The 15856-nt window shown below is 45.5% G+C and overlaps 1 protein-coding gene across 2 annotated transcripts in view; it reads left to right on the top strand.

Moving 5' to 3' along the window:
- Positions 1-15617, top strand: part of LOC138268007 (N-acetyllactosaminide beta-1,3-N-acetylglucosaminyltransferase 3-like) — a 211644-nt gene extending 196027 nt beyond the window's left edge. For both annotated transcript variants that reach the window (XM_069217314.1, XM_069217315.1), the window contains exon 2: positions 11438-15617. In XM_069217314.1, the coding sequence (XP_069073415.1) occupies positions 11459-12601 (1143 nt within the window). In that variant the 5' untranslated portion in view covers positions 11438-11458 and the 3' untranslated portion in view covers positions 12602-15617. The remainder of the gene's footprint in view (positions 1-11437) is intronic.
- Positions 15618-15856: the final 239 nt, after the last annotated feature.

The following is a 15856-nucleotide window of genomic DNA, read 5'->3' as shown; positions in this document are numbered from 1 at the left end:
CGGATTTACACATAATAAGAACAAAGGGTGATCTCTGGACGAAAGGCTACTTGTATGTTAAATTTGGTGTAATTCCTTTCAGCGGTTCGGGCTGCAGGTGTGTCTAAAGAATCTATGGGAATTAACATTTCTGAAACACACATTTTGACACCACCCTCTTTTTTTGGGCCCCCGCTTGACAGATCACCCGGAAACTTTCCAATCACAATAAAACCGTTGGGCACACTTTTTTCTAAAATTTTGTGAAGATTCGTCAAACTGCGGCAAAGATATAGGCAAGTCAAAAAACGCTTTTTCTAGGGAAACATGGTCCTAACTATAACTACCTACTGGTGACCACCAGTAGGTAATATCTATTTTTTGTGTGTGTGTGTGTATATATATATATATATATATCTATATAAATATCAACCACCTATTCATTTCCACCTACTTACCAGTATAAAGCTGCCAATCCATGGTACGGAGGCCTGCTACAGCCTTCAAAAGAAGTTAAAGCCAAGATATACACTTTGCAATGTATATTTTATTTAAACGTATACGTTGTTTACAATTTATTTTTCATAAGTAACTAACATGGTTCATACCTGCCCACCTGTCACTGCAAAGCCGTGAATGTCTGAGGCAAGGCACAAGCCCACTTTTAAACAAGGCCTGCATCTATAGAGTCCACCCATGCAATAAAAGACAAACTGAGGAAAGCACAAGCTACCTCAAAACTGAGGCCAGAAGAAACAAAGATTAAAAAGCTAGCCATAAGCTCTCTAACTGATGTCATTCACTTTTACTTTATGAATTTGGGGCCAGAGTTGGAGGTTGGCAGACAAGATGCTCTGTCACTTCCATGGCACAGTACTCCATATGTCATGCGTCGTCTTCCCGTGCTGGTTAATGGCGGGTGGACCCTCAGCTTTCTGTCGGCTGTGCCCCCCTCTGCAGATAGAGAGTTGCCTCAGACAGCTTGACTAAGTGATGGGTGGCAGAGCAAGGGCATCACGCCACGTGCCCTATTGTTCGTGTGCATCACCTCCAAGATTATTCTGGTGACAAACAGAAAAGTTAAAATAATGACCCCCACACCCAGGGTTAAACTCCCTGGGTGTGCAGGACATTAGTTATTTGGTTTTTAAAAACAACCTCCTGCTTTGTATGTTTGGTACAGTTCCATATTGTAATTCAATGTTTGGTACAGATACATCGTAGAGTTACATAGTTATGACAGCTACATAGTTGGAACACTTATGATAGGGTGATTGGCACAGTTACATTGTAGAGTTACATAGTTGATTACAGTTACATATTGTAATTTAATGTTTGGTACAGTTACATCATAGACTTACTAAGTGATGACAGTTACCTATGTGAAACAGTTATGATAGGGTGATTGGCACAGTTACATTGTAGAGTTACATAGTTGATACAGTTACATATTGTAATTTAACATTTGGTACAGTTACATCGTAGAGTTACATAGTTATGACAGCTACCTAGTTGGAACACTTATGATAGGGTGATTGGCACAGTTACAATGTAGAGTTACACAGTTGATTACAGTTACATATTGTAATTTAATGTTTGTTACAGTTACATCATAGACTTACAAAGTGATGGCAATTACCTAGTTGAAACACTTATAATAGGGTGATTGGCACAGTTGCATTGTAGAGTTACATCAGTCAATCAATCAGTAATTTCTAACATGCCTCTAACCACCCGCAGGGTCTCAAGGCGCTGTTTGTGGGCATTCTGCTGCTCAGTCGAAGAGCCAGGTCTTGAGGTCCTTCCTGAACTGCGTCAGTGATGCGGTCAGTCTGAGCTTGAGGGGTGGCGTGTTCCATGTCCGGGTTGCTAGACAGGAGAAGGATCTTCCTCCTGCTCTGCTTTTCCGGATCTTGGGTATGGCTGCGAGGGCGAGCTGGGAAGAGCTGAGTTGTCTGTTGGCACGTAGAAGGCGAGGTGGTGGTTGAGCTATGCTGGTCCTATGTTGTGCAGCGCCTTGTAGGTGTGGCTCAGGAGTCTGTGATGCGCTTGTTGACGGGGAGGCAGTCTAGGTCTCTGAGGTGGGAGGAGGTGTGGCTATGTCGGGGGATGTCCAGGACGAGTCTGGCTGCTGCATTCTGGATTCCTTGTGGTCTTCATTGCAGTTTCTCGGTGATGCCGGCATAGAGTGCGTTTCCGTACTCCAGTTTGCTAGTGACGAGTGACTGTTTGACTGTCTTTCTCGTGTCGGAGGGGATCCACTTGAAGTTCTTTCGAAGGAGTCCGAGGGTGTGGAAGCATGACGACGAGACGGCATTGACTTGGCAGGTCATGGATACAGAAGAGTCCAGGATGATGCCTGGATTGCGTGCGTGTTCCGTGGGGGAGTTTTCTCACTGTGGTGGGCCACCAGGATTCATTCCAGGCAGAAGGGGTGGAGCCAATTACGAGGATCTCCATCTTGTCCGAGTTCAGTTTGAGGCAGCTGGCTTCCATCGAGGCGGTTACTGCTCTCATCTCACTGTGGAAATTTCTCTTGGCCTTTACAGGGAGCGTCGGACAGGCAGAGGATCTGTTGGGTATTGTCGGCATAGCAGAGATGATGTTTAGCCTGTGTTGTTTGATGATCTTGGCTAGCGGGGCTATGTAGATGTTGAAAAGCGTCGGGCTGAGTGTGATCCTTGGGGCACTCCACAGCATGTAACTTTCGGTTCTGATGTGAACGGCCGTAGTCTGATATTCTGTGTTCTTCCTGTGAGGAAGGACCTGATCCATTCCAGTGCTTCATCTCGGATGCCGGTGTCGTGGAGTCTGGCACAGAGGGTGGAGTGGGAGACGGTGTTGAATGTGGCAGAGAGGTCGAGGAGGATGAGTGCGGCGTGCCTCCATGGTCTAGTATGACGCGTAAGTCCCTGGAGGCTGCTAGAAGTGTTGTTTCAGTGCTGTGGTTGCTCCTGAATCCAGATTGGGATGGGTCTAGGATATGATGTGTCTAGAAGAATTCGGTGAGTTGCTGGTTGACGGCTTTCTCCGTTACCTTGGCTGGGAAAGGGAGCAGAGAGATGGGTCTGTAGTTCTTCAGCTCCCTGGGGTCGGTGGTGGGTTTCTTGAGTTGCGGGCTGATTTCAGCGTATTTCCAGTCTGAGGGGAATGTGGTGGTCTTGAAGGATAGGTTGATGGTTCTGCAGAGCTCCAGTGTTATGGTGGCGCTGGCCAGGTTGAAGATGTGATGAGGGCACGGATCCCAGGGTGCTCCCGAGTGGATGGAGTTCATCAGTCTTTGGGTGTCCTCTTTGGTGATGGGATCAAGGAGTTCAGTATCTCGTGAGGTGATGGGTCCATGGTGGTACTTGTGGGCGGCGCAGGCGGGTTTTGGCTGTGAAGCCTTCATAACAGTCCTGGATTTTTCGGTGAAAGAAGGTGGCGAGGTCGTCACAGAGGACTTGGGAGGGAGGGATGGATGAGGTATCTGTCCGGGGGTTCGTGAGCTCTTTGACGATGGCAAGGAGCTCTTTGCTGTTGTGAGTGCTGGTGCTGAGGCATTCTTGAATGGCAGCTTTTTTGGCAGCTCTGATGTTCTGGTGGTGCGTGGTGACTGCATTCTTGTAGGCTATGCAGTCTTCAGTTGATTTACTGTTCGTCCATTTCCGTTTCAGTCATCTGCAGGAGTGTTTGGAGTCTGTTGTGAACCATTTTGGTGTTTTGCTATGTCAGTTTCCCGCTGGTTTCCTGAGGGGGCTTCGCTGTTGGTGCATTCTGATAACCAACGGTGCAGATTGTGTGCGGCTTCATTAGCGTCTGCTGTGTCTGGTGTGGGGGTGGGGGGGATAAGCGTTGGTGAGTTGCGCTTCTGTAACTTTGCCCCAGTGTCTGCCAGCGGGGCCGGGGGCATAGTGGCATGCAGTGTTCTTCGTGAAGGTAAAGTGGACGCATTTGTGGCCGGTCCAATGGTGTTTGGAGGTCTGAGAGATGGTGATGTTGTTCCCTGCTGAGAAGACGGGGTTGAGGATGTGTCCGGCTCTGTGGGTGAGGACATTGACAAGTTGTTTGAAGGTGAGTGTTGTAAGGTTGTCCAAGAGGTTTGTGGTGTTGGGGTCATCATGGATGTCAAAGTGGAAGTTGAGGTCGCCGAGTACTATGTAGTCAGAGGAGGTGAGCGCTTGGGGGGGGGCGATGAGGTCGGCAATGTCTTTGCAAAATTCAGGTTGGGGTCCGGAAGGCCTGTAAATGAGTGAGCCATGGAGGGAGGAGTTGGGGTTGGTCTGAATCTGGAAGCGTAGGTGAGACTGTGACTCGTGGTGGTTGTCACGCGGACGATGTTCTTGTAGACTGTGGCTGTGCCTTCTCCACGCCAGTTGGCTCTGTCCTTGTGGATGATTTTGTGATTGTCGGGGATGGACGTGGTGATGTCTGGGGCAGAGGTGAGGGTGATCCACATCTCCGTGAAGAAGATGACGTCCGGGGCGGTCGGGTCGAGGAGGCCCCAGACTTCTACTGCATGCTGGACGAGGCAGCATTTGTTGAGGAGTATGCACTTGAGGTGGTTGTCGGAGCTTGGCTCGGGATTTTGTGGTGCTCGTTGGAGGGAGCGGGAGCATGCGCAACACCCGTACCCTAGCTCGGGTTGGCTGGGTGGCAAGCTGAGGATCTTCCCTGGTTGAGGGCACGCAGAATGTTGGAGTTGAACCGGGAGATGAAGAACGGACCAGGTCCATGGCTCTAGGCACGGTCCAGGCGCAGACAGCGATGCAGCCGCACATCGGCTGACATTAAGAAGGCGAGTGGGTGGGGGTCTGGTCAGCTGGGAGGCGGGACGACTGGAAAGCACTACGCAGGGAGGAAGGAGGTAGGGCCGAAAGGGCAGCAGCAGCGCGGTAAAACCAGGATAGAGTGAAGGGAGAGAGAAAGAGACAAGAAGGAAAGATAAGCAAAATAAAATAAAGACGGGGAAAAAAACTGTGTACTACCCTAGATCAACTAACATATACCACATATTCAAAATGTATTTACATAGTCCAAAAGAAAATAAACAGTAAAAAAGCAGAAAATGAATCTCTATTTTTGTATGGCAGTCCCCCCGAATTCAAAGATGACCTTCTTTACTTATTCAACCCACACAATTATCTCCCATTTCACCTACCTCATTCAGAGAATAACCTATTTTTAGAGTCGCATCTCTTGATGTTTTACATCACTATAAAGGCAAGCAGATGTGAACATCATTAATCTGCTCGTATTTATCATAGCCTTTGCCTAAACCTTCCTCTGTTAATCAGCTTTAAATAAAATAATTTCGAATAGATGGCCATTATCAAAATGAGGAAACTTTCCTTGCATCAGATGCCCAGACTAGTAGCAGGCAACAGATATAAGACAGTCAAAAAAGGGTCAACAAACGGGGGTTCTGTTGGTCATTCCATTCTCACTTATATGTAATGGCCTTTATCGTCGCATTGACTTATGAAGAGGTCATACATCTCTCCTCGCTCTAAAGCACCCTGCCCATTCTGTTCCTAAAGGGCTCCTGGTTGAAACAAGCACAATGCAGTCAAATGTTGCTGTTTAGAAGCACCAATGTTTGGCTTTGAATGTACACAAGCATTAACATGTTGTGAAATGCCTCTGCGTCATTTCGACAAGCGGGCCAAACCCACTCATAAAGTTAGGACTCTCTCTTCTCCGTGCTCTAGTTATCATAATTATAGTCACATAAATGTTCACGGTCACCTCTTTCACACACTAAAATATGTTTATTTTATCTCCTAAAACTCTAAACTGAACTTCCAAAAATCAGCAATTATATAAAATAGTGAGAAAGCCTTTTTGAAGAAGGCAACATCTGCATTCTAACAACTATTAAAACAGGCTTTGAATAGAAAACCAACTATGATTTATGGCTCACCCCCCGAAACTATGAAATGCTTGGAATGTTCTGTGCCCCTCCACTTACTTGTGTTAAGGTCGGTGACTTCACCCGCGCAGCGGCTTGTATGGCCAGGTAGTGGCAAACTGTGGTCAGTTCCTTTTCATTTTACGCTGTCCTAATCATCCCGGGATTGCTCGCAGCTGCGGATCAGACATTCGATTTAGCTGCTGCACGAAAAAGCAACTATATCCTTCCATAAATACTATGTTTTGTATAGAACACTTATATTTCAAATATGTAAAAAAACAAAACGGAACAGCCTCAAGGCCCTGATGAATTATAAAACAGTTTTTTGGGAAAAGTAGATAAAGGGGGTGAATGCACTTTCCTCTAGTATATGCTATTATTCAAGTCTAGCGAGTAGCTCTCATCCTCACAAACAACCAAACTACCTTTTTTTCAGAAATTACTCAACAACTTATCCTTATCTTATTTCCTCTATAGCTTTGGAACCTTGAAAAAAAGTAAACAGGAGAAAAAAATAAAAAAAATAAATATTAACTATCTATGGAATTGGGCATAAGATTTTCTTCGGCTGTCTCCCATCCAATTGCTGGCCAAGCCCACCCCTGCTTAGCTTTCTAAATAAATCTTAAAGAATATCATTGTAGTTAAATTTTAAAGCCCTGCTGGTTGTTGCTCCGAAGCCTAGGAATTAGCTACTATTTTTTGAGGCACCAGGACAAAAAGATTATTTTGTTTCCACTTAAAAAAGACATAAGATAAGTCCAGAGTCAAAATCACAATTCTGTTACTATAGAGGCAGAGATGTGTGTATTATTTTAAGTGTCGAGGTCATTTGTGGATTATTAAAGACTGCCAATTCCAGGAACACAGGTTGTGATTTAGATTAAAATCAGGGACGGGGTTCTGTGTCTTGTTTTAAAAAATTCCACATATAACTCCATCCTCAAACTTTTCAAATTCTGAATTTTTGGGGGAAGAATTATTTGGATGCATCTACTCCACTTCTTTCTTTCATGTCATCGTTCCTCCACCCTGTAGTTGGTACTGACTCTACAGAGTTTTCAGCAAAAGTCACGGATCTCTATTACATCGCTTGGGTCCAAGGGATCTCACCTTTGAGGCCCTGGTGATGTGTCTTCAAACAGTACATCCAACGTTGTTCTTTTTGTAATAGGTTTCTGTCTGCATGTACATCTACATTGTCAAGGGTCTCCGACACCCCCCATTTCAAAGCATCCACTGTATGCTATGCAATCGGAAAATGACTACTCATGCGGGTTGTGATTAGTTGCTATCTAATATTACTCCTGTGCTCTCCTATGCGTGTCTTGACCTGCCTGCATGTCATGCCTATATACCGCAGTTTGCAGGGGCATCTTAGCATGTAAATTGCATGGGTAGTATTACAATTAGCTTGATCCCTTAAAACCCACTGGAACTCAGGTGTAAAATCTATGGTTTTGATTACTGATGTTAAACGGCAGACAGTGCATGAACCACGGGGGAAGAGACCACATACTGGAGCCAGGCCCCACGTTGTGGTGATGGTATTTAGGTGCTGTGGATTCTTTTTGGGAAGTGTATGTAATAATAGGTTCCTCAGGTTATGTTCTCTTCTCAATTAAAATCTTGGTTTTGGCCAGTTTAAAGGACCAGAGCTGAAAACTCTCCAATGTTTATATATTGTTTTCTTGACCATATTCTAGGCAATATTGTAGGTGGTCACACAAGTCATGACATCCTCAGTCTCTGGTTTTTCCAGAGCTTGAAGAAGTACCTCCCTGTTCTGATATCGTGCTCTCTTGCTGCACTTTGAGATGATCTGTGTAGCGTATTTTCTGATTTTCAGTTTATTCGTCAGTTCCCGTGCTCGGGATTTATAATCCTGAATGTCACTACAATTTCTGCGCAGCCATAGGAACTGACTATAAGGTAAGCTTTCTCGTAGAGAGCGTGCATGGAAACTATCAAACAGCAGGAGGCTGTTCTTTTCTGTTGTTTTTTTGTACGTTACAGTCTGTATTTTCATGTCTTTTATAAAGATGGTCACGTCCAAGAAAGGAAGAGCGCTCTCACTCATATTACATGTGAATTAAAAAAAACTCAAGTAAATTCAACCAGTTCGAAAATTCATGGACTGTGTTTTCTCCACCTTCCCAATTAATCAAAACTACATTTATGTATCACTTCCATAGATTACCCCTGTGGTGAAAGGGGTTGGTCTGTGAAAAGATGTATGTTTCCTCAAAGCCTTGCTAGACTGGGGCGAAGGTACTGCCCATTGAAGCTCCGTGGTATAGGGTGCCCTCATACTCAAAAAAGATTTCCATGATTGCAAGTCTACAGCACTCTAAAATGAAATGCCTTGGTGTTTTATATTGCCAATTTTCTTTATAAAGAATGTATTCTACTGTGTCCAAGGCTGAGATTTGTGGTAGGCTTCTGTAAAGACTTTCGATGTCTAGACCCACCAACAGATGTTCCTGTGGGTCAAACGGAACATCTTGCAGCAGTCTAAGTACATCTTTCGTATCTTTGAAATATGTTGATGTTCTTTGTACTATAGGTCTGAGATAGTGATCTGCGAACTGTGACACGGGCTCTAAAATAGAGTCAATACCGGGGACAATGGGGCGACCTGGTGGGAGTAGGCGATTCTTGTGCATTTCTGGTAGTGAGCTGAAATAGGGAGTTCTAGTGGTTCTTGAACATAAACATTCAGCCTCTTTTTTTAAATCCATCCACTCACCTCTGCCTCCTCCACCATGTCCTCAATAATGCAGAGTAATCTCTGTGTGGGATCTTGTGTGATGAGTCTATAAATTTTTTCATCAAGTCTTAATCAGATTTTTTTTGTAACACAATCATGCCTTGTAGGAAGTTGGCTCTGTATATACTATTTCAAAGTAAGGAATAGTATGCACAGAGTCCAAGGGTTCCCCTTAGAGGTAAGATAGTGGCAAAAAGAGATAATACTAATGCTCTATTTTGTGGTAGTGTGGTCGAGCAGTAGGCTTATCAGAGGGTAGTGTTAAGCATTTGTTGTACACACACAGGCAATAAATGAGGAACACACACTCAAAGACTTAATCCAGGCCAAAAGGTTTTTATATAGAAAAATATATTTTCTTAGTTTATTTTAAGAACCACGGGCTGTGGAGTTCGTGTTTGACAGACTCCCAGACCAAATACTCTTATGGCTACCCTGCACTTACAATATCTAAGGTTTTGCATAGACACCGTGGGGGCACAGTGATCATGCACTGGTGCCCTCACCTGTGGTATAGTGCACCCTGCCTTAGGGCTGTAAGGCCTGCTAGAGGGGTGACTTACCTATGCCACAGGCAGTGTGAGGTTGGCATGGCACTCTGAGGGGAGTGCCATGTCAACGTAGTCATTTTCTCCCCACCAGCACACACAAGCTGGAAAGCAGTGTGTCTGTGCTGAGTGAAGGTTCCCTAGGGTAGCATAAGACATGCTGCAGCCCTTAGAGACCTTCCCTGGCATCAGGGCCCTTGGTATCAGGAGTACCAGTTACAAGGGACTTACCTGAGTGCCAGGGTTGTGACAATTGTGAAGACAAAGGTACAGTTTAGGGAAAGAACACTGGTGCTGGGGCCTGGTTAGCACGGTCCCAGCACACTTTCAAATCATAACTTAGCATCAGCAAAGGCAAAGGGTCAGCGGGTAACCATGCCAAGGAGGCATTTCCTTGCATGCCTCCTTTGTCAACCGGTTTTATTATTAGCTCTTTATTATTTGTAAGTTCAGGGAGTACTCTTCTTTCTTTTGTGGTAACTTTTGTGAAATGTTTTCAATTTTGACACACCCAGGTTCTCCACATCACAGTAAATGGCGTGCTCAAAAGTCTGTATCTCAGCTGGAATAGTTGAGTTTGGGGAGCAAAAGGCTGATTTACATCTCAGATTTGTATCTTCTCCATCCTCACCACTTGCCTTCCCTGAAAAGAAAGCCCTCAATTTCAACTTCCTACTGAATTCAGCTATTTCGCTTTGAAGGTGGAATCGACCAAAGGTAGATGTTGGGACAAAACCCCATCCTTTGTTTAAGACAGACGTCTGTTCTGCCGTCAAGCGTTGTTCTGTCAGGTTGGAGATCAGGGAGCGCTACTGCTGGTCCCGGGTTGATCTTTCAACTTGCTTCTCATCTGCATTCCTGTCTCCATGTCTTCCCGCCTGACTTCCTTTCTTCACCTTCCTCTCGATTGGTTGAGACCTCTTCCTAAAAAAGGTGGTATTGGTATTGGTTGGAAACACAGAGGGTTCCCTCCCATATGGGGATTCATCCAACCGCCAAAATGTGGCAGAAAAGGTTGGAGAAATGATGTTGGTTGTTCATTATAATAAGGTTCCTGCCATGGTTGTTGTTGCAGCCACGTCCCGCCCTCTTGCGTCTCCTCTAATTCTCCCTCTTCGTCTAATATCCTCATTAATATTCCAACCGGTTGAATCCACCGAGCTACCATCAGAGGGTTGAGCATCAGACTCTTGAGCTTTTGGGATTTTGTTATCCTCTTTTACGTAAGGATATATTTTCTCGTGGGTGGATCTTTTTAGATCTTTTCTCAACTTCTCTATTTTAGTCTGAGCTTGTAAATCTTTCATTTCAGTCATTTCTTTATCATTCTCCTCCAGTCTCTTCTTGTGGACCGAAAGCTGTACCGTTGTTTTCAGTTTGCCTTCTCTTAACTGCGTTCTGATGTTTAGCTCCTCTGAGAGTCTTTTTCAGTCTTAATAATCTCAACTAACCAATTGCGTCTACAGCGCCAAGAAACAGAGGCCCAATCCTTTCGAAAAATGATGTTTTCAAGAAATACTTTAGAGGCATTATTGGCCCAAAGGCCTGAGGGCTAGCATTGGCAGGTGGTACTCTGTCATCATGACCCCACGACTAACTGTTTTAAATTGCTCTGACGTAATTTTGTGAGTGAGTTCCAGTCATCTGCTTGTGCTATGGTTTGGGAAATATTTAAGTCATATAACAGGGATGGGCCTGAACGTATAACATCCACTTCTTCATATGTAAGGGTGAGACCCAAATTCCCCGCCATAATAACAATCTTAAAAACATAGTTCCAGGGCTGGCTTTAAACTGACTTCATCAGCAATCCCCAATTCAAAGATACTAATTGTGCTGAAATAGGGTAAACTCTCACAGCCCTGCACCGCTGATAAATACACCAGAATCAAACAGGAGAGGTAGAAGTATCAGGTTACCACTCAGCTTCCCAACCAACAATCTTTTAATATCAACAGGAGTGTAACCACGTGTCCCAGTATTCACCACGGAGTCCCTCTAGTGTCTTTTGGGAGACCCTCACCAGCTATTTTCTACCATAAGTACAGTATTACTCCGGGGTACTCATAGCTAATCGTACCATCATGGAGTCTCCTCCTTCCCCTAAGCAAGGGAGTAGTTTCCACATAAGTCCAGGAAACTATTAGGGATCCATGAACACAAATCCTGTTTGATTCTGTTTGATTCTAGCGTAATGGAATATGTTTCTACAGACACTTACCTGATGCATGTTTTTGTGTTTTTCAGGTTATTTTTGAAAGGCTGAAGATGAGAAGAAGCTGGCCCAGACGTTTACCAGTTGCCCTGGCGGCGGTCTGCACAGTAATCCTGGTTTATACGCTGTATAAAGACTCCACTGTGATAGGCATCCCGCCCATCCCGCCCATCACCACTACACAACATGTCCACCGGCCTCCTGTCCTCGCAGTGCCCACGTGCAGGACGAAAGTCAGAGGCGTAAACGCCACTCGCTTTCGAAACTTCCCTCTGAATATGCAGAACTTTTTCCGCTACAGGCATTGCAAGAGGTTCAACAGGACTCTGGACACCCCCTTCAAATGTGGGGGGGCCGAGGCATCTGTAAATGTCTTCTTGCTGTTGGTGGTCAAGTCAGCTCCGGATAATTTTGAGCGGCGAGAGATTATCCGCAAAACTTGGGGGGCAGAGACAAAATACCATGGAGTTCAAGTGAGACGGCTCTTCATCCTTGGGGTCTCCACCAAAGACCACGAGAGGGAGAAGATGAACAATCTCTTGAAGGCGGAGAGCAGCGACTATAGCGACATCCTCCAGTGGAACTTCTATGACACTTTCTACAACCTGACCGCCAAGCAGGTCCTCTTCTACGAGTGGATGCATGGGAACTGCCCTGGGGCCCAGTTTGTCTTCAACGGTGATGACGATGTGTTCGTCCATACCTCCAACGTGGTCCAGTACCTCTTGGGAGTGAAGCAGACCAGGGGAGAGGACCAGCACCTCTTTGTCGGGATGCTGAACATTGGCATGCCCCTCGTCCGGGATACGTGGAGCAAGTATTACGTACCCGAGGAGATCATTGCCAATGACTCCTTCCCGGCGTACTGTGGCGGCGGAGGCATCCTGATGTCTGGATTCACGTCTCATGCCATCTTCAAGGCGTCCAAGAAGATCCCGCTTATTCCCATTGACGATGCCTATCTCGGCTTTTGCTTGCAGGAAGCCGGGCTCAATCCAGACTCCCACATCGGCGTCCTGACGTACGGCATCACCCTGCCCAACACGGACACATTTCACCCATGCTTCTATAAGGACCAGCTGATAGTCCATCGCTTCGTCCCTTACGAGATGATGGTGATGTGGAAAGCCATCCAACAGCCCAATCTGAAGTGTGGGCAGAGCCACGTCTTGCAAAAGGTTTATCCACAAGAATAAAAGCCCAGTCTCTGCTCACTCTTACCTCAGAACTAATGAATGGCTGCTCTGGTGAGCATGGTAGTGCCATCACCACTTAACAGGAGTTGTCGCTAGTGGAATAACCTGTCCCTAAGGGTTGATGTTTGGGTGTTATGTTTATTCTTTGCAAAGGACAGGAAGGCAGCCAGAAGCCACAGCTCCTTGAGACCCTCATGTGTGATTTGCTGCGCTTTATAAATCCTGATTGAGAATTTCAGCCTGCCACAAAACGCAGGTGTGTAAAGCACCCACAGTGGAAAACATTAGACCCTGCAGCAGCTGACAGGCATTCAGTAAAAGTCATTCAACCATTCACTCTTGGGTGGGTAGGCCCCGGTCACTGTTAGCTCAACTTGCAGACTCACTTCACAGATATGCGAGCCAGAAACATAAAACAGGCCCCCATTTGAACCATATCCCAGAATGCACTGGGTGTGCGGGCCCAGCAGTGCTTCAGCAGTTCCTTCCTCCTCCCGCTCCATCCTTCTTTCAGTCGTTGATCCTTTTTCTTTTCTTCTTTCCAGCTTGCTGTATTTCTCATCTTTCTTTCCTTTTGCCTTACTTACTTTTGTTCCCTTAGTTACATCATTCTTTCCATGATTCAATACTTTTTTAACCATCCTTCTTTTACGATCCTCTTTTCCTTCACTCCCCCTTTCTACTTTCCATCAGCCATCCTTTTCTTCATCTAACTTCCCCTCTTTCTTTCTGTACCTTCCTCTATCAATCCTTCTCTTCGTCCACACTTTCATTAATCCATCTCCCAGCCATTATCTCTCCATCATTTCTTGAATGTATCCATCCTTCCATTCATCCATCTGTTTCTACATGCATCCATCCTTCTCTAACCCCATCCATCCATCCATTCATTCATTCATTCATCCATCCATCCATCCATCCCCCATTCCTCCTCAGCCAATCCTTCCCTAAACCCATCTATACTTGCCTACTTCCAACCTCACTTCCAACCTCCCCTCCTTCCTTTGACCCCGCCCCCTGGTTGCATTAACTAGCCTCTTGCAGAAGCTTCTTTTTGGAGACCGGTGTCTCTGACAATGTAGAAGGAGCTGTAACCAGGTTCAATGCTTCCTGTTACACAGCACTTCCTAATACAGCTCACCCCTACTCCAGTTGCTAGAGTGGGGGGTTCACGACACCCCTGATGTATGCACACTGTCAGAAAGCCATTTGTCCCCTAAACCAATGGTTCCCAACCTTTTGACCTCTGAGGACCCCCACTTTATCATTACTGGAACTGGAGACCCCCACCGACTCATTATTCGAATCCGGTCCCCTCCCACCCAACCCCACTGAGTCATTACTGAAAGCTAGAGGCCTAATCTGTTAATATTATTTAATTTTCTAAGCAGTTGTGGACCCCCTTAGGAGGCTTCATGGATCCCCAGGGGTTCCCAGACCACAGGTTGGGAACCACTGCCCTAAGCTCCCCCTTTATCCTGAATATCCCTTGAGAGCTGCTGCCCCTCCCCCAGTAACTCAATCACTGGACTTCTGTAATATCATGAACATGGGGCCCAGGCCTTTAGATGAAGGGTGATTGGATGCGAGGGAGAGGTTTGTTGCACATTCTGCCAGTGGCTGCCATCAGGCAGGCAGTGCCCTGACGTCCCGTCTCAAGTTAACCATTTATTTCTCCCTGCTCCCTTTTGGCCCTCCTCAAACAGGAAGTGACGTCATAGCAGGCAAAAGGTGTTTGCTACTGCGTCGGTGCACACAGAGCAGGTAAAGTCAGGTTAAAAGCAGACTACAGAAAGGGGAAGGAGTAAGGTGACTTTAGAAGTCTCTTCTCCCAGCCCTGGAAACAGTCTCAATTCCATCTAAGACCTGTCAACCAAAGTACACACTCAACAAGCATTTGCAATGCAATGGGTCTCACGTTTGCTCGAGTTAGAGCTATTTGCATTGTAAATTCCTAACTGGACTTTTCTTGCCACATAAATTGAAAATGAAAAGAAAACAGTTGACATAAGCAAGCCGATTCAAAGTTTCATGGCCGCCATGAGCCCGAAGGAGAGACACAAAAGGAAAAAGAAGTTTGCTTGCAGTCAAACGTATGGGCAAAAGTGCAAATATCCATATAACAGGGTCGATGGCCAAGGCAGTAACAAAACTGCACCAAGTAGGGACAAACATAAAGCATTTACCAATGATAAAGGATTTTTGAAAGGCAAGCCCACGAACAAGTGATAGTGATGGGCATGCGGTGGGCGTGGGTAAAAGCCCACAGATAGATTACAACAGGCCAGAGGGCTTGCACACTCGACCTAAAAACGAAAAATAATCAAGGGAGGAAAAAAACTATAAAAATATATAAGCCTCCAGATAAAGGATCCAAAAACAAAAAACAGAAAAACAGAATAATTCTAAAGTCAACAAACAACTGTGGGGTCCACAGATGAGTATATTTAACTCTCAAGGCCGGGAGAAGGGAAATGTTGAAATACATTAAATATAAGATAATTAACCACCAAGAACCAGTACTAGCCCAAAATTAAAGTTAGGGTAGCGACTAAAACCCCAAAGAGTCAGAGAAGACATGAGGGGGACCCGTGAACCCTTTGTACGGAACTGTAAACAAAGAGCAGCAACTCTCACCAGGGAGCCGTCATGAAGTGCTGGGGCACCCCAAAATACCCAAGATGGCGCTCAGAAGATGAATGAACAACAAGGAGGCCTTTCTTTTTTGCTTTACTTTTATCATTTATGCTGTGTGAGCAAAGACTGAGGTCAAATGTCAGGCAACGTCTTCTGGCAAATTGCTTTGTTTAGCACAGACATTGGTGTTTAGTTTACTTTCACTGACTGCAAAGTGGGAGGATTTTGTAAAGTGAATGTTGTGGTAATCTTTCTGGGGCACAGGGAGTGTGAAAGGAAAAGTTATAGGATGTGACTTTTTTAACACAACAAAATGTAAATACTTGTAATTGCACTGTACAACTATTTCAAAATAGATCAGCTTCAAGCAAAGCACAAATGAGTCAAATGCTTTTTTTCCCCGAAATATTGAAGTGTGGTGGACACAAAGATTTTAATAGAATCTAACAAATCAAGACACTTTGGCCCTCATTACGAGTCTGGAGGTCTACTGACCACCAGACTCGCGGTGGTGGTCCCACCGCCAAGGGGCTGGCATGGGACCGCCATATTACGACCGTGGCGGAACAGCCATAGTCAGATCTCTGACACCACCAGGCTGCCGCCAGCCGGCAGGCT

Source organism: Pleurodeles waltl, chromosome 12, assembly GCF_031143425.1.
Source record: "Pleurodeles waltl isolate 20211129_DDA chromosome 12, aPleWal1.hap1.20221129, whole genome shotgun sequence".
NCBI lineage: Eukaryota > Metazoa > Chordata > Amphibia > Caudata > Salamandridae > Pleurodeles > Pleurodeles waltl.
The sequence above is the reverse complement of the archived record's forward strand: the minus strand, read 5'-3'. Positions and strand labels throughout refer to the sequence as shown.